Raw genomic sequence first — 25,394 nt, 5'->3', positions numbered from 1 at the left:
TGACCTCTTGGGTCGCTATGAGCCCGAATGGCGTCTGATGGTAGTGATTCGGGGACAGTCGTCTGTCTTCACCGGATCAGACAATATCCTGTTGTGACCCTCTCCGTTTTCTCGGGCTAATCTTTGGCAGTGGATCACCAGACCTCTCTTCTAGCCCGTCTTGGCTTGGGAAATCTATTGATAACTGTCCATCGCGGATGGCCCTAACGCTCTTCACACTCCTGGTAGCATAACTCCGGGCAGGATAGCGACACGGAGACACCACAGTTCAACGGGCTGACCGATGGGTGATGGCTGGATGGGGGCGCGGTCTCGTACTTGAGCTGAGAAGCTTGTGGTAGGTGGACTGTCTCTGATGTCCCCACAGCAGGAGACTGTGGCCTGCCAGGGCTGTGGCGCTTTCCCCGTTTTCACTCGCTCTGCCTGGTCCCTCCTCCTGCCAGGGCACCCTGACCGCTCAGGGGAAGCTGCTGCAGCAGGACACATTCTACGTGATTGAGCTGGATGTGGGCGTGCAGGCCCGGACTAAGGAGCGGCGCGTGTTCCTCTTCGAGCAGATTGTCATCTTCAGTGAGCTGCTCAGGAAGGGCTCCCTGACACCAGGCTACATGTTCAAGAGGAGCATCAAGGTGAGCCCCGGTGGGGAGGAGAGGGAGAAGAGCGTGCCGGGAGCTGCTTGCTGAAGACTCTGGCACTTCAGTGAGCAGAGGTCAGTGCGATGCTTGGAAGGTCACGCAGCCCACAAACCTCGAGTGGTGGAGGTTCTGTAGACAGTGCTGGTCGGGGAGAAAACGTGAAGCACCATGCAGTCTTGGGCATGCTTCACCGAGAGGAAGCCATTCCCCTAGAGACAGCAACCCACAGAGCAGACAAGTCGATCCAGGCCCAGGTTTCGGAGACTTCTCCTGAAATAAAAGGCTTGGGGACACTGTCATGTGCTGCTGAACTTTTTTTTTTTATTCCACTTAAATATGAAAAAGATCGGCTTCGTTTCTTGCAGATGAACTACTTGGTCCTGGAGGAGAATGTGGACAACGACCCCTGCAAGTTTGCGCTCATGAACCGGGAGACCTCGGAGAGGGTCATTCTGCAGGCCGCCAACGCTGACATCCAGCAAGCCTGGGTGCAAGACATTAACCAGGTCTTGGAAACACAGCGAGACTTCTTAAATGGTGTGTACTGTGCCTGGTTTCTAGCAAGGTTGTTTTCAGAACATTCACCGCCCTCCCCCCCCATTCCATCAACACACAAACACCTCCAAGCTTCTGTGGGTCTGGGTTTCGAGTGAGTTATGAGCTCAGGCCATGTTTTACATGGGCTCCAGCTCTGCAGTTTTAGAAAGACTATGTTTAACATTTTTCTGAACCCAAATATGTAAGGAGAGCAGAAGAGGCATAACACAGAAGCCTCGTCTCTTTTTGTTGTTTTTACCCCCTTCTTTTCTTCGAGTTATCCTCTCATCACCCAGGCACGGGGGATCTACATGTGACCACCACTGCCAGCTGGCGGCAGTTGTGGGCGTGATTGAGATGGGGCCAGCTCTGTAGGACCCCTGTTTTCCTATTTGGTGGCATTGGCTGGTGCCCTCTGGTGTCTTCTTGAGATGACCAGAAGCTTGGCAAATTGGGGAAAGTCTGTGCTCTGCTTCCAACTGTGTCAGAGCCCAGAGAAGGCATCTCACTAACCCAGACCCTGTCCCTGAGAGCTGATCGCTCGCTCGACATTTCCCTGAGACCTGGCATCTTCCCAGAACAAATGTCTTAGCCCCCCACCCCCACCCCACCCCCCGACATGCAGCTCTCTGTGCGTGCGCTCTGTTGGGGCTTCCCCCGGCTGTGTGAGCTGGAGGAAAGTTCATGTGCTCTCGTTGACGGGTCTCTGTGTTTTTCTCTGCTGGGATGGTCTTCACGTTTTCCTCGGCGTGGCCTGTGAAGGGAGGGGATGGGTTTAAACTGGTGCTTGTCTACGGGGTTGGGGAACGCAAAAGTGTCTCTGAGCAGAAGCATCTAGAACTTGAAGTGGACGTGAAGGGCGAAAGGAAAGTGAAGGCGAGTCCACCTGGAGGATCAGCAAGCACTTCTGTGTTTAACACACACATGCACACACACACAGACGCACACACGCACAGCTGCCCTGGGATGTGCCATCTCTTCTTGCCCGTGGAGCAGGGAGACCTGTAGTACACGTGCACACACATCCACACACACTTACACACGGGGCTACCTTCAGGGGTCCCACCTCGCCTTGCTGGCCCTGAGATCTGGCCCGTATATGTAATATACGGATGGGCATGTGCACACACACACAGAGGCCACATCGAGTGTGCCACATCCTCTCACAGTGCTGTGATCTGGATTCTTTCCATGATGCAAACAGAGCCCTCACTGGGACAGCGTCCAGCATGGGCCTGGAAGCTGTGGGGAGGGATTCAGGGAGGCCATCCTCCGTGAGGGTGCCAGGTAAGTCAATGATGTCTCTCTCCGCCTCTGCTTCCCCTGTTGGTGAGAGGGAATGGGGCGAATCTTCTGTCTCACGCTGGCAGCACTTCCAGCAGTACTGGAAATAGGAAAATATGGCACATGCCCCTGATGGACTGTGGGGACAATGAGGGAGCATTTCAAAAAAATAGATAGAGCAGGATGTCCTGGACTTTTAAGATAGACCATGAAACTTCAAAGCAGTTTTGCACAAGATTCCCAGGCTAGTCCCAGTCCACACACCCTTCTCCCCACCCCACCCCCATCTCCACCTGCAGAAATGGGGGCCGCTCAGGGCTTTCCCAGTCTAAAACATCTCCAATGAAGCCCCGGCTGCTCAGCCCTGAGGAGCGGTACGGAAAGCTCCATAGTACTAGTTATTACTTTGATATCAAATTTGGCTTGGCAGAATAATTTCATGACAAGTCATACACATAAATAAAATGTGTACGCTAAATGACATTCCATTTGTTAGGACTTTCTGAGCCAGCCGAAGCAGGAGTGAGGTTCTTAAGTTACGAATGCAAACCAAAAGAAAAGCAAGGTGAGACAGGATGTTGAAACCAGGAATAACAGAAGTTGCAGGAATGGCTCGGAAAGTCAGTTACGGCTATTCTTCTTTCAAGTGAGGAAAAAGGGTTTGGGGGAAGTTTCAGGGGAAAAACCCTGTTCAAGGTCACAAGAACAAGGATGTAAACCCAGTACTGTGTGACTTTGACTTAGGCTCTTAACCATAAAACTTCATGCAGCTGCTAGTGGTGGGCACATTGATCTCTGAGCTCCCTAGCAAGCAAAGCAAAGAAGGAAATGGGGCTAGATATAAGATATCTCACCCAGCAGCCAAAAACAAATGCTGTCGGAGGATGCATAGCTTTCCTGGTCCTAAGGCCTCAATTAGGTCAATTGAGACTGGTAGGGAAACATTGGTCCTCTGAGACCCTTATTTGAGAAGATACACTATTTTCAGATCTTTCTGTGCTGTTGTTCTTGTTCGGTGCCATCAAGTCAGTTCCAACCCATAGCGACCCTACTTCAAAAGGAGGAAATACTGCCCGGACCTGCTCCCTCCTCTCCTCCCCTCTCCGTTGTTCCTCTGCCTGAGCCTTGTTGCAGCCACTGTTCTTTCCCAAGCATGATGCCGTCTCCAGAGACGAGTCTCTCCTGACAACATGTCTAGTGGCTGTAAGCCAGAGCCTTGCCACCTTTACCTTGAAGGAGCGCTCCGGCCAATACTTCATGCAAGACAGATCGGTGTGTCCTTTTGGCAGTCCGTGGTATTTGCAATATTCTCTGCCAGCACCACAATTCAAATGCATCAGTTCTTCAGTTGTCCTTAGTCAATGTCCAACTCTCACAGTGAGTTTCATGGGGCAACGGAAAACACCATGCAGTTCCTCGCATATAAGCCAGGAGTACCCTAATCACAGCAGATGCGGGCTGATGCAGAATTAGGCGTCGCGAGGCCTGTTTGCTCTGGACTTGAAACTGTCTGTCTCTGGGCACTGGCAATGAGGCAGACTTTTATGTTATTTCCCGGGAGCTTCTCCTAATGATGGTGAGCAGTGGGGGATGCCGACCTAGGTTATCATTGCCTCCATAGTCCACGCCCGCAGCCCTCTCTGGGGAGGGAGCCTTTTCCCTGGCAGGCACCTGCTCTACACCTGGGTACTCTCAGGATGTGGTGAAGGCCATGGCTGAGCCATCTGTCCCCACCGAGACCTCAGGAGGAAGGAAGCGTGACCCCGAGGGAAGATGTAGTGGGGTTCGTACAACCCTGTCACTGCAGAGCTAGCCCGATTAATTGCATGTTCTCCGGGCCCCAGCTGTGAGTTAGCCCAGTTAGCTAGTGGCTACTGCGCTCACCGATGATGACGCCATAACCAGACTTTATTCCAGAATCTGACCTGCACCTCTTACGTACTCGGATCCCGGGACTTTGTCATCTTAACCTCAGGGAACAAAGCTCACCTCTGTTTCTTCCCCTCGGCATTGTCATCTTTCTCCTGAGCGCCATGACCTGTCATTCTCTCAGCCTCCGAACCAGAGGGAGCTTCAGATCTGGCCATGCTTGCCCCCTGTCCCCAGTCCCCCTCCCCCCCAGGGGATGCTGGCATCCTATGTGTTCTACCTCTGAAACTCCCCCCGCTTCCCCCCACAACGCCACCCCTGGGACTCCCCCCTGTGCTTGCTCCCATCTCAGGGCATCTGCGACAGCCCCTCATCCCTTGCCGTCTCCTCTCCGATTGTCCCTCGTAACTGCTGCAAGATGAATGTGCCCTGCATGCGGCTCTGAAGGTAGAATGTGAATTTAAGGGCGCTTTTTGAGCCCTGGTCCCATAGTGGATTACATTAACCTCAGGGTCAGCAGTTTGAGACCACCAGCAAGAAGACAGCTTTAGACTCCTGTAAAGAGTGAGTCTCAGCAATCCCAGGGGACAGTTCTGCCCTGTCCTACAGGGTGACTCTGCATCGGCTTCAACTCGATGGCAGGGAGTTGGGCTTGGGTTAGGGAGTTCATGTAACCTCATCTCTTTTCATTGTCTACAGAATTCAATCCGGACACCACAGCTGGTCTTTCTAGATCCTTCATACCACCACCCTCCAACCTCTCTCACTTATCTCATTGCATCTGCCCTGGAGGCCTGTGGCCTTCAGCCCCAGGAAATCTGACCATGTGGTCAGATTACACCCCCACCCCCTCTCACGTCACCTAGCAGCCAGGTCTTCCTGGAGCTCTTTAGTAGCTCCATCACCAGCACCCGTGTGCATGTGCACACGCTCGCCTCCGCATACTACACATACCCTCCCCCCCTTTGCCCAGCCTGGGTCCCTCCCACAGGGCACTGCTCTCTATCGGGTTTTGTATTGGCGTTGGTGAGGTAGATGTCTGGGTTCTCACTGTACGTGGTAAATTCCTTAAAAACAATGGGCAGTGCCTGGCGCAGGTCTGATGCTGAAAGAGGCTCCCACATCCTTGGGGGGTTCCCAAGGCTCAGAATCACAAGCCCATCTCTTCTTCGGCAGCACTACAGTCGCCCATTGAGTACCAGCGGAAAGAAACCCGCACAGCTGGGATGCGCCCCCAGCCCACCAGGCTCCCCCAAGCCAGCCCCAGGCCTTACTCTTCTGTCCCCATGGGCTCTGACAAGCCTCCCAAGGGCTCCAGCTGCACCCCGCCTCTGCCACCCCTGAAGATATCTACCTCCAATGGCAGTCCAGGGTTCGACTACCACCAGCCTGGTGACAAGTATGAGACCGCCAAGGTAGGTGACAGCCCATGGTCCAGTCCCGTCCTGTGTCCCCCTCTCGTCCCCCGCCCACCACCCCCACTGTGAGGACACAGCCTCAGGGGTCGCTTTAGTAGACGGCATCTCGTGAGACCAGATTAAATAGAGTACAATCTCAATTACTTCTCACCCTTCCTCTGTAAATCGAATGCGTGAGGCCAGTTCCCGCTGCCTCTGACACCCTGTGTTGAAGGTGTACTGTCCCCTGCAGACACTGCAGACGTGGTGTCCCTGGCAGCAGTTAGGAAGAGGAGTCACCTGTGCCAAACAGAGCCATTGTGGTACGGATCGTCTGAAAGGCACCACCCTAGACCTGGCATCTTAAAATAAGATGGCCCTTGTGCTGGGCAGGCGCCCTGGAGGTTCCGCATTGGCCTGTGAGCTGCCTGGTCAGCGGTTCGAAACCACCATCAGCTCTGCCGGAGAAAGACTGGGTGTTCTACTCCCATAAACAGTTATAGTCTCGGAAACCCACGTGGTCGCTATGAGTCAGCATTGACTCGGTGGCAGTGAGCTTGGTTTGGTTTGGTAAAGGGGCCACTGAAGTGAGGTCATAGGTCTCCTCCTTCCTTCTGCTGATGTGTGAGGAGAGAGGTCTCATCCATGGATGGATCCGCAGGGAGCCGGCCTTGGATTACATCCTTCTCAGAGATGACCCGTCATTCCAGCCAACACCATAAGGAGAGTTAGAAACTTGACCATTGACCCTACAAGGAACAAAAGAAGCTGAATTCTGTGCTAGATGAATAATTAAGCAATGTGGTTTCCATTCCAGAATCTGTAACTCACTTGCTGCCTACGCTTAGCCAACTGGTTAGTTACACGAGGTTGCCCTTTCCTTCAGGGCGTTTATGAATGGGAACAGCTGCATGTTTGACCTACGTGGTCTAGTTTCAGAGTTTTCTTCTCCTCTTCCTCCTCCTCCTCCAAATGACTAGTTGTCATTGATGTGGTGAAACTCTTAGTGCCTAAAATCAGTGCTATTGGAAAGCTCCTGGGGAAATCCCATCATCTGTAATCCCAGATTACCACGAAAGTGTTTGAAGCCCTTTCTTGTCTGTTAGAGCCCCAACTATTTCATTACATCCCCTAGAAACGATTTTCTTCCTTAAATCCCCCGAGCCGCTGTGAATCAATTGAAGTCACTGCTACAAAGACATGTCGAGGGCCCGCTAGCTCTCCCCATGCCCTCTGAGCAACGGGCTGCCCTGATAACTCACTGCTGTCCTGGTGTCCACAGACAGGAGAAGGTGGGAAATGCAGCACCACTTGGAGTTCAGTTCCTGCCTGGGGCAGGGTCAGCGGAGGCAGTGGCCTCTCCTTCGATGGGGCGAAGCCTGACCGCATTGTTGGTGTGGACTCACGGTCCGGGAGGGAGTGGGTCCTTCGCTTTGGCTGTAGAGAAGACCCGAGACCCAGCCTTCTTGTTTGTGTGCCCTGCCCTCCTAGCCAAACGACCTGGGAGGCAGCAACGGGAGCGCCTCCATGGCGGTGATTCAAGACTACTATGCACTGAAGGAGAATGAGATCTCTGTGAGCCAAGGCGAGGTGGTCCAGGTCCTCGCCGTCAACCAGCAGAACATGTGCCTGGTGTACCAGCCCGCCAGCGACCACTGCCCCGCCGCCGAGGGCTGGGTCCCAGGCAGCATCCTGGCGCCGCTCACCAAAGCCACAGTGGCCACCGCAGAAAACAGTGGCGGGAGCATCAAGTAAGTGCCCGTGGCTTCCGTGGCCTCCCCGGGAAAGGAGAGCGTGCGTGCGTTGGAAACATTCCGCAGCAAAGCGCGCGCACGCAAGCACGCACAGCACGGTGCAAGCACACCCTGCTGGGAGCCCCCGCCGCAGTGCTGGGGGGACAGAAGCCCCCGTGTGGGTACCTCACGCGCACAGCACAGGCATCCCCTCGGGCTTGCCCTGGTGGTGGTGGCGGCGGTGGGGGTTTCCCCTTTCCTTTCTGTTTATGATTTTCTGTTCATTTTTTTTCTCTCTTTTTTCCCCCCCCTCATTCATTAAGAACCGAACCGTACTGAGGCCCTAGGTGACCAAAGCCATGCCTTCCGTTGCTCCATTTGACCCACCACAGGACTCACTGGACTGGACTTCTATTTATGTTGTATTAAGTTACTTCTCTCTCTGTTTTTTTTTTTTTTATCGACACCAAAAAGTTACCTTAGCACAAATGCCAAGCCTGCCCAGGTCAGAGGCCCGCTGCTTCTCCCACAAGAGAGGGACATTTTTGGCTGTGTGTGGCAATTTTCTCTGTACAGATTGTAACTTTTTTTTCCTTAAAGCCTTCCCCCCGCTCCCCATCACGTTAATATATGTTCATGGTCCTTTGTAAGATTTTCCTTTCCCTTCCCTTTGATTGCGAAGACCCTTCTGAGCACATTCCTGTGTAAGATACTTTGCACTATTTAAAGACAGCCGTACGGATAAAGTCAGGTTGTGCAATATATTGAAGAGCTACAATGGTCATCATTGAACCTGTCATGTAACTAATAACTTTAAATGTACTATTTTAAATATGTAAAATAAATTTTCACCACGAGCATGTTTTAATGAGCAGAATGACTAGTTGACCCTCCCCCCAACCACCCACCCTATCTCACTCTCCTTAGACTTTTAAATGTACAGGTGACCTTCTTTTTGTTTTTCCCTTTCCTTCTCTGGATTTGAGGAGCCATTGACTGCGGGGGGCGGGGGGCCAGTTTCTTCAGAACCTGAAAAAGCGCCTTGGTCACCAAAGCGCCCATCCTAGCCTTCCCTTCTGCCGATTTCCCTAACCTCGGCCATGAGGCTGGTGTTGACAGCATGCCGCCCAGCTGGTTCCCAGCAACTGGCGACCTTGAGGTGCTGACGTCAGCTCCTGCCCAGACTAGACCGCAGGTTTTGGCCCGGCTCCCCATCTCCGTCCTGCGTGGTCACACGGAGGAGGGGCTGATCTGAGCAGAGCACCAGAGGAAGCGCACTTCTGTGGCCCTTTCTTTAGGGCCAGGGCTAGAGGCTATTTAGCATTACCGTGGCCTCTCTAGGTCACCACACATCCCCCAAGTCTCTAGGGATACCCGAAAACCCAGCAGGTCCATTTCATTTTAGTCTAAAGACATTTGTTTCGAGTGGCTTTTAAGAAGCCCGGGCCTTTGGAATAATGTCCTTGAACATACTGAAGTTCTTGTTAATCAACAGTCTTAAAGAGCCGAGACCTACTGACTCAGAGCTGTTGATCAGACCCTCTGGCTCTCCCTCCCCCTTATCTTTGATCTTGGGGTCTCTTGTCAGTTGCACTTACCTGCCAGGTGAAAGTGGGGTATCAGGGGGAGTGAAAGTAAAGAGACTCCCGTGCCGATTGGTCAGTATGGTCCACTTTAGTTGCTGTCACCCAAGGGTCAGGAGGCTGGAAGGGGGCAGAGGAGTCAACTTGGTTGCCAGTACTTACAAGTGAAGCACATTCACCACACATTTCCCCAAGGGCCTGCTGTGACCAAAGGAGTCAGGGTTGGTGGTGATGCCTACAGGATAACTGTCATAACTGAACGCCCATTCCCACATCAGCCCAGGACTGTGGCCCATGATGGAAGTTCCCCAAACCATAATGACGGGTTCTTCTGGGAAGAAGAATATGAAGTTGAGCTGTCCGGCCACTTGACCATCTGCTCTTCACATCTCTAGTTCCTTACCAAGCATACCCAACAATCCAGAGGTGGTAATAAACATAGGAGCATGTGCACACACACCATCTGCCTTGAGAGTCTTTTCAATAGGGACTTCTCCGACAGGAGATATTCTCAGAAGGACCTGGGGACTTGGGATGTTGGATGGTAAAGAGAAGAGATAAAGTCTGAAGTTAACAGAGTTATGGCGTGTGAGCTTACCTTCACAACTGGTTCTCACTCAGATAAGATCGTTGGAATGCCAGAGGGTCCTAAAGAACTCACCAGTTTTGTTGGGACAAGAGAAGGTCTTGCCTTTTGAAGGAAGCAGCTTTCCCAAGATTCAGTGTCTGCAATGGATTTATTTTTTCACCCAGAAGGCTAATTGTTGAGCGAGCATGCTAGGGATAAGTGTTTGGGGAACACCTTCCACGGGCACCCTCGTCCTAAAATGGGTAGACTTGCATGGAAGAGACGCTGTGTCCTTCTCCCTCAGTGAAGGTTTTTGTGGGTGTGGAGCCCTGTCTTCTTAGGCCTGAACTTGACCAGAAGACGCTGAAGACAAGCCAAGTCTCTTATTGCAGACAATGGTTAAAACGCCCCCCACCCCAAGCTGTGTGACCACACTGGCGATGGGTGACGCCCGCCCAGGGTCACTGATCCTATTTGTGATGTGGCTTTGGTTTCTTCGTCCTTGGGCCCCAACGCGTGTGGCGCTCGAGCTCTGGGCTGGGCTGCTCTTCAAAGGACTGTGAAGAAGTAGCTCCCCACCCCCTCATGGGAAGGAAGAAGTTAGGAAGGCATGCCCGGGTTGGTTGCCTCTCTCAGCTCCCTGGGAGCAGATATTGGGCCTTCTCCCCACGAGAAGACTCTGTGACCTCTCCTGGGCTGACCGAGCCACCGAGTCACGGACTGAGTGGTGTGGAGTACATAGACCAAGAAAGCCTCTACTCTGAAATATCAGGCAAAATGATGGTGCCTGGCTGTTCATGGCATCAAATACCCCAGAGAACCCTGTCCCTTCTGCGGCGGGTGGGAGTGGCCACAGTCCAAATCCGAATAATGAGATGGAAACCCATAAGTCATCCTTTGGGCTATATCTGGTCCTGGGAAGGTGTGTTGCCGGTACCGTATACCGTGTAGAGCACACCTCTGCCTCTGTTCAGCACTCTTGCCTCCCCGCCTCCCACCCTGCCCCTGTGTTCTGCGTGCCTTTCATGAAGGGGTCCCCAGTCCTGCAAAGCCTCATCGGTATGACATTAAAAACGCCCCTTGGTGAAGTTTAGTAACCCAGGACATTCCTACTGTCTTCAGATCCAGCCACTCAGCCTGGCAGAGGTAGCAAGTGAGGTCGGCGTTCATCCCCATACTCTTCGGTCGGAGGGGAGGTCACCCCCCCCCCGCCACCGTGGGAGCTGGCCCCCAAGTGTGAGGCCTCTGAAGCTTGAGCTTGCCTGGAGCCCCTCACCGACGGGCTCACCCAGGGTGGTGAGCCCTCCCTGCCAGCGCTTGCCTCTGCCCTGACGTGCCGTTTTGATTGGTGCATTTCTTGGTACAACAGGAAGTCATGTTCATGGCATACCCTGCGCATGAGAAAGCGGGCAGAAGTGGAGAACACGGGTAAACATGAAGCCACAGGGGCTCGTAAACCCAAGGATATTCTGGGCAGCAAAGCCTCTGTTAAAGTGAGTAAGGTGTCCGGAGCTGCGCCCCCCACCACCCCCTCTCACCCACTCCCACCTGCAGCATTCTCACAAGGCAACGCGAGGGGCGGGGATTTCTTTTCCCCAAACTAGTTCGGGGGACCCGAGGGGAAGTAGTTTAGCAGGATTTTTGCATGCCAGATCCATTTTTATTTATTTATTTTTATTTTCGGTTTCACCTGGCAACTTCGGCTCAGGTAAGTGCATCTCTGTTTTCTTTCACACCTTTCTCCTGAGACTGTGCAGGTGTTTCCTAACAGCCTCGTCTGCCGCATCCTCCCCTTAGAAGTGCAAGATGCCCGTGTCAAAGCGCCCATGCTGTCCCCGGGGGTTGAGAATAAGACCTACGGGTTCAAGGAATTGGGGGTGCCCCCAGCCCAGGAGGGCTGAGGTTTGGAGCTGAAGGGACCCCATTGTCCCGAGGAACATTTCTTTTCTTTTCCCCCGAGTTCAGACAAACTCACTGTGGGCCAGTCCCCTCACCTCTCCCTGCGCATAGGCAGGGCACAGAGGCGTGTACATTAAACCCAAGTTATTTCTCTGTAAAACTCCACCTACTACTTTGGACTCACAAAGTGTTGGTTGGCCCTCATTTCCTCCCCCTCCCCACTCCTCCTCAGAACCCCCAGCATCTTACCATGAAGTACTCTGCCGTGACATTGGGCCCTGAACAATGGGAATTAGATGGCTGGCCGTGTAATGTTGAAATGATTATTGGTCTTCCTGGCGCTTTTCTCCCCTTCCTGGGCAAAATGAGAACACTGAATTCCATCCCATTCGAGCGTCCTCCTGTGGGGGGGGGGAGAGGAAAAGAAATCCCACTCCCTCTGCCACCCTCACCTGGGAAGTCCAGCCTCACAGAAGACAGCAGGTTCAAGTCTGCGGCCCCCATGCTTCGTGGGGTTGCTCCCATGGCGCCTCCTGCGAGACCCGCGGGTACACTAGCCCCAGCCTTCCCCCCTTGGAAAGAGCACGCTGCCGCCCTTGGCGGTTCGCACCCCCGCCTTAGAAACGTCCGGTGTTTTCTCTGCCCCGGTTCCCCGCTGCCCACGCTTCTCTGAGGTTCTCCTCTCTCGCTGGCAAAAGCTGCTGTGTCCTAACTGTGTTCTCTCTCTCCCGCTTCCTCATGCTGCCCGTCAAGGAGGCCGACAGTTCCGAGGAGTCGGAGTGTGACGATCTTGAGCCTAAGACTAGCATGGAGGTAGAGCTGCTGTCCTATTGCCTGCAGTGACTGTCGGGGTGGGCTGGTCTTTCTACTGCGCGCTGGCATGGTGGTCTCCCCAAAATGACCAGCCGGCTGCGGATAAACTGTGGTACCGGGACATCTCTGGGCATCCGGCCCCTCCTAACAAAAAGCAAACGAAACTCGTTCCGTTCGGCTCCGTGTTGGTAGAAAACGCTTAACAGCAAACACGTTCTTTTGAATGTTTGCTCAGGACTCCCTCTGCGAGGGCTTGGTTTTGTGTGGAGACTAACCAACTTCATTCTGGAGACCCTAGAGCCCCCCCCCCTTTTTAATTTTCATGGAAGACCGCATTACCTATACGGATTGATTTCCAGCTGAAAGGCAAGAACTCATTTGGGTTTTACATTCTTCCTCTTTTGCTTTCTCCTTTCTCTGCTCTCACTTCTTCCCCCTTCATCCTCTTCATCTTATTCTTCTCCCAGGGCCTACTCCTCCCTAAATCGTCCAGCATCAAGACTGAAATGTGGTTTTGTGGATGACTTCTATGTTAGTCTCGGTTGACTAGAGAAACAAATTCATAGATACTCATATGCGTATAGGAAAGAGCTTTACATAAGAAAACATCCCAGCCCAGCCCAGATTAAGTCAAATATTAGCCCATATGTCCAGTATCAGTCTGTAAATTCCTCTTCAGACTCATGTGACATATGCAATGACACCGAGTGCAGGAAGATCACAAGCTAGTGGGCAGAAAGTCTTGTGGACCCAGTGGGGGTGGAAGCATCTCAGCACTGGCATGGGTCTCCATGTGGCTCCTCCAGCTCCAAGGCTCTGGCTGCCATCAGCATAGCTCCATGTGGTTGGTCAACAGCAATGAGTGTGTCCTGCCACCACCAAACTATCTCCTTAATGCCTCCAAATGAGGTCATCAAGCTGCGACCTGATTGACAGGCTAAACTCCACCCCTTCACTCAATAGTCTCAAGTTGACACCAGATTATGTTAATTACCACAACTTCACACGGACCTTGGCCCTAACTAAAAATAGGAAGGGTGATGGGAACACACCCCTGCCTGGCCCCCGGAGCTCACCACAGTGGCTGTACCCACCACATCAGGGGAACCAAAATCTCTGGCAGAAGCCTGTCTGGGTGTCCACCATGAGGCTGAAACACTACATAGGAGCCCTTGCCACCCCACAGACTGACAGAGGCACGGTATGGGATCCACACCTCCATCGACTAAGAGCATTGAATTAACTTCCAACACGAGACATAGTCTAGAAACTATGCCAGGTTGCAGAAACATGTCTCCCATATAATTTACAGCCACCGTGAGTTTATAAACTGCAGAGGACCCCTGGTGGCGTAATGCATTGCACGTTAGGCTGCTAGCCCCAAGGTCAGCAGTTCAAATCCACCAGCCACTGTCTATTCCTCTAAAGCCAGGAAACCCATAGGGAGCACATCCTTCCAGTCTTTTTAAAAAATGAATTTATTTCCTTCCTGTCTCCTGGGGTCCCTATAAGTCGGAATCGACTCGATGGCAGTGGTCGTGGTTTTTTGTTACTGTTTTGGTTTTTAAGGGAGAGAGTTTATGCAAGGTGGAATTGGCAGTCCCAGCCATTGTGTCTTTTGGAAGGAGGCCTGGTGGTGGTTGGTGAAAGCGTCCTCCTGCGAGCTGGCCCCCCCACGTCACCATGCCCTTTGTGGGAGGGAGAGGTGGCCACCTCCTGTGAAGGCCGACTGGCCTTGGACAGCCCTGGGCGCGGTTCTGCTCCATCCCATGGGGTCAGCGGAGCTGGAAGCAACTCGAGAGCAGTGGGGTTGTCTTGTCCTTCAGGGTAAATGGTAACGCCTTTCTCCCCATCTGGGGGGTCCCCATCCCCATCCCCAGGAGGAGATAAAAGTTCAGAGATTTTCTTTTCATGAAGAACATCTTTTAAACCTTTGCCTCATTATAGCCCTTCCCCTTTTTCAGTGCTGGCTCCAGTGACCCTGGAGGACAGGGCCGAACGGCCCCTGTGTTTCTGAGACAGTAGGTCTTCCTGGGACTAGGACTAGGCCGCCTCCTCTTCCTCCCTGGGGGTATCTGGTGGTTTCAAACTGCTGAGCTTGCAGTTCTCAACCCAATGAGACACCACTACACCTCGAGGGCTGGGCTTTTACTACTCTTTCAAATTTAGCCTAACTCCCAGGAAACCCACCCTCCTATTACAGCAACCGCTGCAAAACATAGGGGAGACGCCGAGAGCTAAGAACAGGTCAGGCAGCTGCAGAAGAAACAGCAATTGAGTCGAAGTGGACAGGAATCGAGTGGTCGTTTCCCGGAGCCCTGCCGGGATAAAATAGCCTCCCACCCCCTGTGGGTGTGGGTGATGGTCGAGGGCCCCAATTTAGCAGCCCCGGGTCACTGCAGAAGGAAGTGGCTACAGTAGTTCTAGCCGCAGGTAAACAAGGGAACCAAGGGAGATTTCTGGCTCTGCTCCACTATGTGGAACCCACTACCTGCCCTCATGTGGCTGGCAGCTGGCGCCTGTCTACTCGGTCTGAAACCCTGGGATGCCGTGGGGGTGTCAGCTGCCAGTGCAGGCCGGCCGGGCAGCAGGCGGGACGAGTCAGGTGTCTGTGTTCCATAAAGTAATGTAGAACCGTGTCCAGCAATAGTGGGCAGGCAGAACAGCAGTGCACGCCGAGGCGTGTCGGACCAGGCGAGCTGCCCCCAGCGAGAAAGCCGACCACGTAAGCAGATTCGTCAGCCCCTGTTGGGAGGAGGAGGGGCACACACACGATCTGAGCCCTGCTTGGGGGAGGACGCGCTCGCCGGGGAGCCCCACCAAAGACCCTGTGATTGCTCCCCGGGGGAAGCCAGAAGTTCCCGCTGCATGTCGGAAAGTCTTCAGATGTTGCGGTGCAGTTTCGGAATCCAGACAGATGTGTGAGTTAACCCAAACTGGGAGGCTGCAAGCATTCTAGTTAAGCCAAGGTCAGGTTTCCATGCTGATGGTGCCTGCCTCCCGTGCGATGCTGGTGGCACCTGCTGAGTATCCATCGCACGGTGCCCAGCTCCCTGGCAATTAGCCTTGAACCTGTGAACGGACGCCCAGGGAAAGCAGGCAGCTCTGCCCTCGCTCTTCAGTTTCTTCAGACACAGACGACACCGGGAGAGAAAGCCAACCTGCTCGCCATGAGCTGAGCCATGTCTCAAAGGACAGATAGCGATGCCTGAGGGCAGAGCACATCATTGCAGGAGAAGAACGTCCCACACGAGCCCTGATTCGAGACGCGGGGAGTGGGCCGTCGCTTGAAGACCTCCGAGCATCCTCGCCACACCTGGGCCAGCCCCACGCTGAGCGAGATCCCTGTGATTGATAAGTGGTCGGGATCACCGTGACATGTGCTGTTTCATGGGAAGCAGCTTGCTGACTCACCTGCCTTCCAGACCAGCCCTGGTGTCCTCAGAGAGCTAAACTGTAGCAGTCTAAAACCAGGATCCCTGGCAACACTCTTGGGTGCCAACTGAAAGGTGGGCAGTTCGAACCACGGGTAAGCAATGAGGCTGTCAGCTTCTAAGTAGATCCCAACCTAGGAAAACCTCGTGCAGCAGATCTGCCTCCTCTTGCTGAGTCAGACTGGACGGTACATAGCCGCTGTGTAAAAGCCTGTATGCCTAGAGTCCCAGCCCCAATCCGGGGACTCTGCACACTAACTCTGGGCCAAGCCTGGGATGCCGGGGCAGCACTGTTGACGGGCCACCGCAGTCTGACACCAGCATGTGGGTTCCAGGGCGAGCTGTGTGGAGGCCCCCCACCCTCCGCAGGGCGAACACTCCCTGCTTTTCCCGGGTGGGTAGGCTGGAGGGTTCCTATAAGGAGCCTGGCTTGCCAACTGGCTCCTTGCTACCTTCAGCACCGGCATGCATGTCACCGTTGTATTTCCAGGAGAGAGGCAGACATGCCTCCGAATGCTAATTAAAAGGGAAGTGAAGCACGGTGAACCCCAAAAAGCCAGCTCCCTAAGAACGTTCAGTTCTGCAGAGGGAGGTGCTTCTGTCCTCAGGCACCCATAATTCCTCCCGCTGTAGACACACTCATGAATCTTCTCACGTACCGCCCCCAGCCCTGCAACCACCATGCGGCTGTCCAGCTGGACAAGACTGGTTCTGGGTCTTGGCCATCGCTCCTGGCTTGCCTGGGACCCGACCACTCCCCACAAGGAACTGTGGTTCTGCAGATGACCCGTCTGTCCCCAGCTCTGCTGCCCTTCACCGCTGATGAGCTCAACATGGGAATGTGTCAGCGGGGGCATCGTGCATGAGAGCAGACTTTCCACAGTGGAAGAGGAGCCAAATCAGGCTGACGACCCAACAGCAGAGTGCCTGAGGAACAAAATCACCCTTTCCAGTGCGTGGTCGGCAGTTCGAAGCCACTAGTAACTCCTCAGGACAAAGACTACGCTCTCTACTCCTGTCAACAGTCAGAGTCTGGGAACCCCACGGGTCGCTGTGAGTCAGCACCGGCTCAGTGGCAGCTAATTTGGCTTGGTGTGGCTCGGGCTGCAGACGGGCCTTTATTGGAGAGTGGAGAGGTGTATGGGAGTGGAGGTGGCACTTACTCAGCCTGCCCCACCCCAGCAGGGTTAACATCCAATGTGCATCTCTGGGGAGGCTGGGTCCTCCCTGGCCCACACTGTATTTCCCTCTCACCCCTCCACACCCCGTCTGAAAAGGCGGCTGAGGGTGGTGTCAATGTGTGGGGGTTGGCACCCACCGCAACCTCCAGACTCAGCTGTCTGCCCCACACATTGGGCTTGGAAGACCCTCACCAAGCTCCCAGGCTTGAACCTGTGCCTTCAAGGGGTTCCCAGGCTGGTGTGCCAAGACCTTTCATGCCAGGGCCAATTAGTGAAATGAGCTTTTTTGTAAAAAAGCCAATACAACGCTTAGCAGATGAAATCAATCCATCAGACTCAGGTTTCCATCACTGTCTGCCCCTGCCATGCCGCAGGCAGCCAGTCACGCCCAGGGCACACACACCCCTGGTGACAGAGCCTCCAGGAGGCCTTTCGCTCGGGATTACTCTGTGCGGCAAGATTTGGGTCTGATGGGAGATGCTTCAGAAAGATGAGGGAGAGGGAGCATCGGGAAGGATGGAACCATTTCCAGTCAGTGCAAAGCACCGAGCAGAGGAAACTTGTGACGCTTTAGTCCCCCCGCTGCCTGCAGAGGGAGCCCCACCGCTGAGGCACAGGGTGCTGGCCCCCTGCAGAACCATCTGTCCATCTCCCGCCCCACCTCCATGCTGCCCGCCCTCCAGAGCAGGGGCAGGTTCGGACAGACAGCGCCAGTCCCTCTGTGTGGGCTTGTTCCTCGGTCTCTTTCCAGTTCAACAACAGCAGGGAGTATCACTTCTGCCCATCCCTGCTTTCCGGGGCCGGAGTCTGAGTAACATAAAAATCACACAAAGGCAGTGTCACGCTGGAAGAACACAGGAGCAGGCGTCCGGAAATTTGGATGCTGGCCCAGATCCTGTAAGCTGGGTGACCTTGGGCAGGCAGGCGACCCAGTCTTCCTGAGCCCAGCTCCACTGTGGGAGGATGCTCCTCTGTGGGAGGGTGCACAGCAGGGTGTGCATTGCGATGGGTAACCCTTTCAGCGCATACAGGTCCCCGGGGTTTGGGGTGGGCAGCAACAGCCTGCACTGGTGGCACAGTGGTTAAACCTTCCACTGCTAAGCATGAGACTGGCAGGTGAAGCCCGCAGCCCAAGTTCTGCTAGAGAAAAGGTCCGGTGACTGCTCTTATAAGGACGGCAGGCTCGGGAAACCATTGAGCCCACTGACTCCGTCCTTCCTGCCGGGCGGCTGTGAGTCAGAATTGACGCGGGTGGCACACAACTGAGGGTTGGTGGTTCGGACTCCCCTAGTGGGTCTGCAGAAGGAAGGCCTGACGACCTGCTTCTACAAGGCTGCAGTCCACCAGCCAACCGGCCCCATGCGGGCAGTTTACACTGTGACCCGTGGGGGTCGCTATGCGTTAGAGTGGACTTGATGGCGACAGACTTGGTTTGGGTTTGAGCACCCCCACACACACAGTAAAACTGAAGAAACTGAGGTGTGCTAGCAGAAGATTTCTTCCTTTCTGGCACCTCTGATTCTGGAAACAAAGAGACCTGAGAGGCCAGAAGGTGAACGAGTCCAGCCCTCGCCCTGAAACTTGCTTTGTACAAGGTGTGGCAGGACAGCAGAGCCTGGACAGATTTCCTCCTGAAACCTGACTGGGCGTGTCTGAGTGGCCAAAACCGGCCCTTCTTTTCCCACCCCCAGGTCCCCACCTCTCCGACCTCCCAAACCGCCAGCCCGAGCCCCGCAGTCTTCCTGCCCGGATCGAAAGCTCCCTGAGAACCAGACCCAACAGACAGGAGGAAAGGTTGTCACGGAGTTGCCAGTGTCTTTCCACTGATGCCCACTTCTGAATGTCAGGAAGATTTTTTTCCCCCTCTGAGAAGGCCTCTTGGGGAGGAAAAAAGTGAAGTGACACATTCCCCTCATTTTTATATGTAAAAAATAATTTCTTTGTCATAGAGACTCTCTCTTCCGGCCTCGCGCTGGTCCGAGTCCTGCGCATAATGGACACCCTTCTGCGCCCAGCGGGAGGGAGCCTTCTCCCCGAGGCAGGGCCACGTCTTGGATGCAGCCTTTTGGTACTGACTCCCCACCACCCTGGGAAGTCAGTGAGGGCAGTCGAGGCACATCCCACACCCCGGGACACAGGTTGAGGGGGTCAGGGTTCCACAAACCACTAAAGAGCAGCTCTTGGTACTGGTGCTTGGAAAGGCCCGTGGGGCCGAGGAGAAACACTTCCTGCTCCCTGGGGCGCAGGCACGTCCTCACATAGGGCCGGCCTCAGTCTCCCCCTTGTTACACGTGTACTCACAGGAGGATGGATTTCTCCCTTGGCAACTTGTTAAGCCTCTTGCCAGTTGGGGTAATTACTGGGCCTCACCCACCCGTCCCCATGACTCAGGCAGCCAGCCAGGGCAGCCGAGAGAGGAATCCGGTTACAAGGATTCGAAGCAGCGACCTTGGACACACCACACTTGCTCACCTGTCTCCTCGGCCACTCGCCCCCCCCGGAGGCCTGGCCCATCGCCTGGATGAAGGACACGTAGCAGATGGGCAGTCCCACTGACCCAGAGAAGTCGTTCTAAGGGCCTGGTGTTGTTGCCACGGTGTTTGCCGTCGGGGCGCAGGCTACAGGCTCACTCGGGGTGCTCAGTCTCAGCGTGGCAGCATCTGACTCACACTGTGGTCAGTACTGCAGAGGCCAGCCAACCAGGGAAGGTTGGTTCCACCTAGAGGAGCATGAGGCAGGCTCGAAGGCTTGAGTACATGCCCGCGTTATAAACCCCGGCCAAACCAACAGCCATCGAGCCTATTCCGACCCACAGCTCCCCTGCCGTGCGGAGTAGAATTGCCCCGTCTGAGAGCCTTTGTGGAAGTGATGGCCACGGCTCTCCTGCGGAGGGCCTGGGGAGTTAGGGTCGCTGACAGCAGACGTTAAAGCAGTGTCTGCCAGAAGCAAAGGAGCCCTGGTGACACTGCCGGGGAAGCACGGCCCGGCTAACCACACGGCCCGGCTGGCCGTGCCACCCCACCAGCCACGGCATGGGGCAAAGATGAAGCTCTCTGCCCCCGGTTAGACGTACAGACTCGGGAACCCCACGGAGCCACAGCAGTCCGTGCTGAAGATCGGTACGTGCTGGAAAAGACCAGAGATGGTTTCCCACCCATGGAAGCAGAGAAAAGGGACCAATTCTGACGGGGTCATTCATTCGTGGGTATTTAAGCACCACTGCCCTCACCCAGGCGATCCCACCCTGCACGACTGTGTAGCAGTGCTGAAACTGAAGCCTCCCGGGGCCAGGTGGCCTCCTCATTGTCACGCTGAGTGTCTGGTGAATGTGAACGGCCGACCTTGAAGGGAGCAGCCCCACGTGTACCCCGCTGTGCTCTCAGGGCCCCTCAGCGGTGGCAGTGGCTTGTCCCTGCCTCCAGACAGTGCCATGACACAGGTGTGCCACCATCCTGCCCCCGGACAGCTGAGCATGCTGCAGAGCGCAGCTGGCTCCGGCCTCCCCCGGGGTTTGCACCCCTCCGCTGCCCTTCTCCCAAGAAGGCCAGGAGCTTCACGGCGCACAGTGTCTGAGTGATGGGTCCACAGGATGTTCAGAGGAGGACAGGATGTGAGCACCCGACCTGGCGGTGAAAGTGCCCGGCACGTGTGAGCAGTGCTGGGGTGCCCGAGGGTCAGGGTCCATGTGGGACATCTTAGGACATGATGCCTGGGACGGTCTGGAGCACGACGCAGTGGATGCGTCCCCAGGGGCGGCGGTGTATGGTTCATTCTCTGTTAGGAAGACGGCTGACACCTACTTCAAGGATCGTGAGGGGCAGCGGGTGGAGGGGGTTGGCTTGTCTGAGAACAGTGGGAAACCCCTGAGGAGAGCAATATGGGTGAGCTCAGGAAGGGTGCTCAGGGAAGGGACATCAGGCTTTGGGCAATCCCATTCTCATTCCGAACGCCAGAAAATGCTAACAGCCAGCCTTCTACTCTCTCCCATGTTCCCCGGGGAAATGTTTGCCTCGTGTGGCCTGTGATTTCACTCAGTCTGAGGAGACTTGAGAGTCTGTGTATGACAGCCAACTCCTTAAAGGATGAGACCAACCGCACTCATCCAGAAAGACTTGGTCCACGTAGAGTCTGCCTTCCAGGCTGGACATGTTATGTCTGATAAAGAAGTGATGCCACCACCCGGGGACCACCAGCACCCCTGCCCAGCCTCTTCCTCACTGACTGCCAGGCTGTGAGACGCATCAAAGTGCATGCAAGGTTTAGCCATTGTGTCACCTTCCCCTGCGGGGGCCAACCCAGCCTCCCGAGCGTCCATGGCCAGCCACAGAGCAAAGCCAGCAATTCCAAGTCTGCCTGTGCCCACCCCACCTCCGGGGAGGCCTTACCGAGGAAATTAGTCCTGGGGGCTTCCAGCACGAGTTCCAGGCTAAGACACAGGCCAGGCACTCCGTGTCTCCCCAGCTAGCCACGTGCTCTTACTGTTAGTGTTGGTTGGTTGCTTTGCTTTCTCACACTGCCTCCCCCTCCTCCAGCATGACCGCCGGCCCCAAGTGCCACTACTGCCTACAATGTGCCGAGCACGGAGGGGGGGGGGGGAGACCTGCTGCTGCCCACTGAACCTCTCTAGTAGAGATCATTACACTGTCTGCTCTTGTCTTCAACTATAGTCTGCCCGCTCCTGCATCTCCTCCCTCCCCCTTTCTCATTCCTTCCTTCTATTGTCTCATTTGCTTCTTTCTTCACCACCACCCCCACCGTCTTCAAGCTTCTCCGTGAATTTCTTCTGCCTTTTGTTCCCCACCCAGATAAATCCGAGTTGATTTCTTAGCTCAGATTACACACGATGTGCTACATGGGGATTTTTTTTCTTCAATGTGGGGTCAGTTGGAGCCACTCAGAGCTAGTTATACGCCCTTTCCGTGGACCAGGACGCTCCACTAGAATTGTCCCAAGAGCCACCCCTGGGTGTGAACTGGCAGCACGGGGCTCTGCCTTGCGATAACCTACTAACTAGTTGATAAGCCGAAGCCACCAGCCTGTCCAGGGGAGAAAGCGGAAGCTTCCCGGCCCTTGAAGATGTGGACTCGGAAAGTCAGGAGGCAGTTCGCCTCTGCCCTGTGGGGCTGGTTGCTCCGGGCAGGAATCGCCTCAATGACAGTGAGTGGGCTCGCCACCTTGCTGGGGGCACTCTGCCCAGCGAGCCCTGGCAGCTTTCCAAGGCCCTCGTTTGCTGTGTTACCTTCAGATCCACCTCCCGCACGATCAGAAGAAATAAGATAGCTGGCCCCTTCCAATAGGGGGCGTAGTCTGCTTTCCTCTCCGCGCTTGACACTGCTAGATGTTTCTTTCCCACCCTGGTGGTGCTTGCTCCCGTACTCCCTTTCCCCGTGGGCTGGACTACTTGTCTCTCAGTGCGTGCTACCGGGTGGCAGTTTAATCAGTTCCACGCCCAGGGGTCTTGCTGGCCAGTGCTTTAGGTTATGTTTGCGTCCCAGACGGAGGCTCTAGATCTAGGTCCTCCATGGCTAGCAGAGTGAACCTGGGTTGTACTTGTGGATTTCAACTCGGAGGGCGGAGACGGAGGTGCGGGTAGGGGGGTAGGGGGTAGGATGCGAGGGGCGGGGAAAGACCAGGCTTTCTGCTCCCATAGAGAGTTCCAGGCTCAGAAGCCCACTGAGGCAGCTCTGCTCTGTCCCGTAGGGTCGCTATAACTTGGAACTGACTCGATGGCGGTGAGTTTGGTTTTAGGATGTGAGGAGGAGGAGGGAGACTCTAAGAAGCAGGCTTTCTGGTATTCCAGCTCTCTCTGAAACCCTCGTTGTGGTAGACTGTTTTAGAGCTGTCTGGAAATCACCTATTCCAGCAATAACAAACCTTGAACTTCTTCCACACTTTCAAAGCCATTGTACCACTGAGGAAATGGTCCAAAGAACTTCTCAAATGTTTCACTGCAGCTTGTTCTGGGTTCATCTAGAAATAAGCCAGGTGGGAAGATTGTCTAAAAAGCTTAGAAACTACAGTCATGTTGAAAACAGGGTTGAATCTCCAAACCAGAAATCATATCTCAAGTTGGAGCAATTCCTTTTGTTATATCTGTTCGCTTATTGCCAAATCTCACCATCTGAAAACCATCGAATGCCCTTCTCCCCCCCTCTCTGCGCACGGAGGTACGGAACTAACAGAAGAGAGAGAAATCGGGCGTTAGTCGAGGAAGCTCTGATTGAGTTTAGGATATTTTATTTTCGTTGCTTTTGACACATTTTTATTTTGTCGTGATTCTCGATGTGTAGGTTTGAATGATAAGAGATTTGGAATCACACGGGTGAGACGATTCCTTCACAGGGGCCCCGTTGACCTCTAATCTTGTAGTCAGAAAGGACGTCACCAACACTGTTAGTCACACAGTGCCAGCCTTGGGCTAGACTGGCTAGAAAATGTCAGAGTTCCATTTGTGTTATTCGGTGTTGGTTGATTTTACCGGTCACTCTTACCTCTTACCTCATCGCCCTCCAATTTTGAAGAAAAATCAAGAAAACAGCCAGGTCGCTTTCTAGAAGGAAGACACTAAGTGGCTGATGGGCGGCCCCCCGGCGGAAGTCCTTAGTTTCCCGGCTCAGAGGAAGCACTACCTCCTGCCCCCACTTGGTCCCCCCCTCTGCTCAAATCAAGCCAGGCTCCCGGGCAGCCCTTCCCCACACGGCCTCGCCTGCCTCGCCAGCTCAGATTTTCAGTGCATTTTATGTAACCTGTTCTCTCTCCTTCCCTGCTACTTCCATTTCCAATCCCAGTTCTACCCGTGGACCCCATATTAGATGGACTCCCAACCTACACCTAATGGACCCCTCTGGCCTCCACACACCCCAACACGGATCATTAGACACAGCGCTCTCACTTACTCACTGCCGTCAAGTGATTCTAACTCATAATGACCTACGGGGCAGAGCAGAACTTCCCCCATGGCTCTCCAAGGCTGTAAATCATTCCCGGAGCGGAAAGCCTCCTCTCTCTCCCAGCAAGCATCTGGCAGCTTCAAACCGCTGACCTTGAGGTTAGGAGCCTAACACATAGCCCACCATGCCTCCAGGGCTCCTTAGACAAGGTAGCCAGGAAACTTAAATGCTAGTCTGCAAACTGAGTGGCCTCAGTCCATTTGATTCTGTAATTTCAAGCACGTGAAAGAATGACTCCCTTGGAGATTGCAGTCGGCTAGGGCATCTCGTGTACAGGATCGGATGCTATGATAATCAGAGGCGAGAAGTGCCAGTTTGTTGTTGTTGTTGTTGTTTTTACCAGTCTCCATAAAAGGATCTGGAGGAGGAAGAAATCACTCTGGGCTGAATCTTGGATGATGATGGTCTCACTGACCAATGCAGTTCCCCATCAGGTCACTTTCCCAAGTAATAGGAATTAGAAAGCACTGCCAGCCCAGGGCAAACGTTTTCCTGATTCTTCTCCCCCAGATTAGGATCCCACCATTTAAAGTGTCCATTGAGTCAACTTATATCAACTTGTATGTCAGGGATTTACAGGCTCTGAGGATGCCTATGCATAAAATGGCATGACCTTGACCTCTTGAGCCTTTGGATCTAGAGGAAGCCATGGAAAAATACCTAAGGGACCACACGACATTGCATTATGACTTTCCCCCTTCATGCTTCAGAATACCAAACCAAGCTAAACTCACTGCCACCAAGTCAATTCTGACTCATAGCGACACTGTAAGACAGGGTAGAGCTGCCCCTGCAGGTTTCTGAGACTGTAACTCTTTTTTCATATTTATAATCATTTTATTGGGAGCTCACACAGCTCTGATCACAATCCATACATACATGCGTCAAGCACATTTGTATATATGTTGCCATCATCATTTTCAAAACGAGACTATAACTCTTTATGGAAGTAGAAAGCCTTCTCTTTCCCCCTAAAAGCAGCCAGTGATTTTGACCTGCTGAACTTGAGGTTAGGAGTTCTCAAGGTCACTGTCACCCGGGCCCCATTAGGGACTCTTCTACACTGCAGTGGTGCTCAGCCTATGGGTCTCAACCCCTTGGGGTCCAATGACTCTTTCACGGGATTTGCCCGATTCATAACAGCAGCAAAACGACAGTGATGAAGTAGCAACAAAGAGAATTTTATGGTTGGGGGTCACCACAAGATGGGGAACCGTATGAAAGGGTGGTGGCATTCGGAAGGTCGAGAACCGCTGCTCTACTGGCATCATCGAGACTCAAATTTAGAGAAGAAAAAAGTAGTGTGTTTTATCTTGGTTCTTGGTAAAGGAGTTTTAAAATGAAGCCCAGGCAGAAATAGAGGGCAGGGGTGGGGCTGGGGGAGGAGCAAAGATAGGCAGGTAGGTCCGTGATTGTGATGACAGAGTTGTACAAGACGTTCTCCCAGACTCTCCTGCACTGGAGCGAGAACTCGGCTGCACTTAGCGCCACGGCCCGGCCCATAGCCGTGT

At 54.0% G+C, this 25,394-nt stretch overlaps 1 protein-coding gene across 3 annotated transcripts in view; it reads left to right on the top strand.

Moving 5' to 3' along the window:
- KALRN (kalirin RhoGEF kinase) overlaps positions 1-25,394 on the top strand; it is a 727,411-nt gene that overhangs the window by 675,610 nt on the left and 26,407 nt on the right. Inside the window, exons 46-51 of one of the 3 annotated variants that reach the window (XM_075556312.1) lie at positions 444-629; positions 1,001-1,172; positions 5,502-5,740; positions 7,214-7,473; positions 10,976-11,099; positions 12,259-12,318. In XM_075556312.1, the coding sequence (XP_075412427.1) occupies positions 444-629; positions 1,001-1,172; positions 5,502-5,740; positions 7,214-7,473; positions 10,976-11,099; positions 12,259-12,318 (1,041 nt within the window). Of the gene's footprint in view, positions 1-443; positions 630-1,000; positions 1,173-5,501; positions 5,741-7,213; positions 7,474-7,778; positions 8,606-10,975; positions 11,100-12,258; positions 12,319-25,394 lie in introns of those variants that run through there. The other 2 variants (XM_075556314.1, XM_075556313.1) reach the window with 2 other exon arrangements.

This window comes from Tenrec ecaudatus, chromosome 8 (assembly GCF_050624435.1).
Source record: "Tenrec ecaudatus isolate mTenEca1 chromosome 8, mTenEca1.hap1, whole genome shotgun sequence".
Classification (NCBI taxonomy): domain Eukaryota; kingdom Metazoa; phylum Chordata; class Mammalia; order Afrosoricida; family Tenrecidae; genus Tenrec; species Tenrec ecaudatus.
The sequence above is the reverse complement of the archived record's forward strand: the minus strand, read 5'-3'. Positions and strand labels throughout refer to the sequence as shown.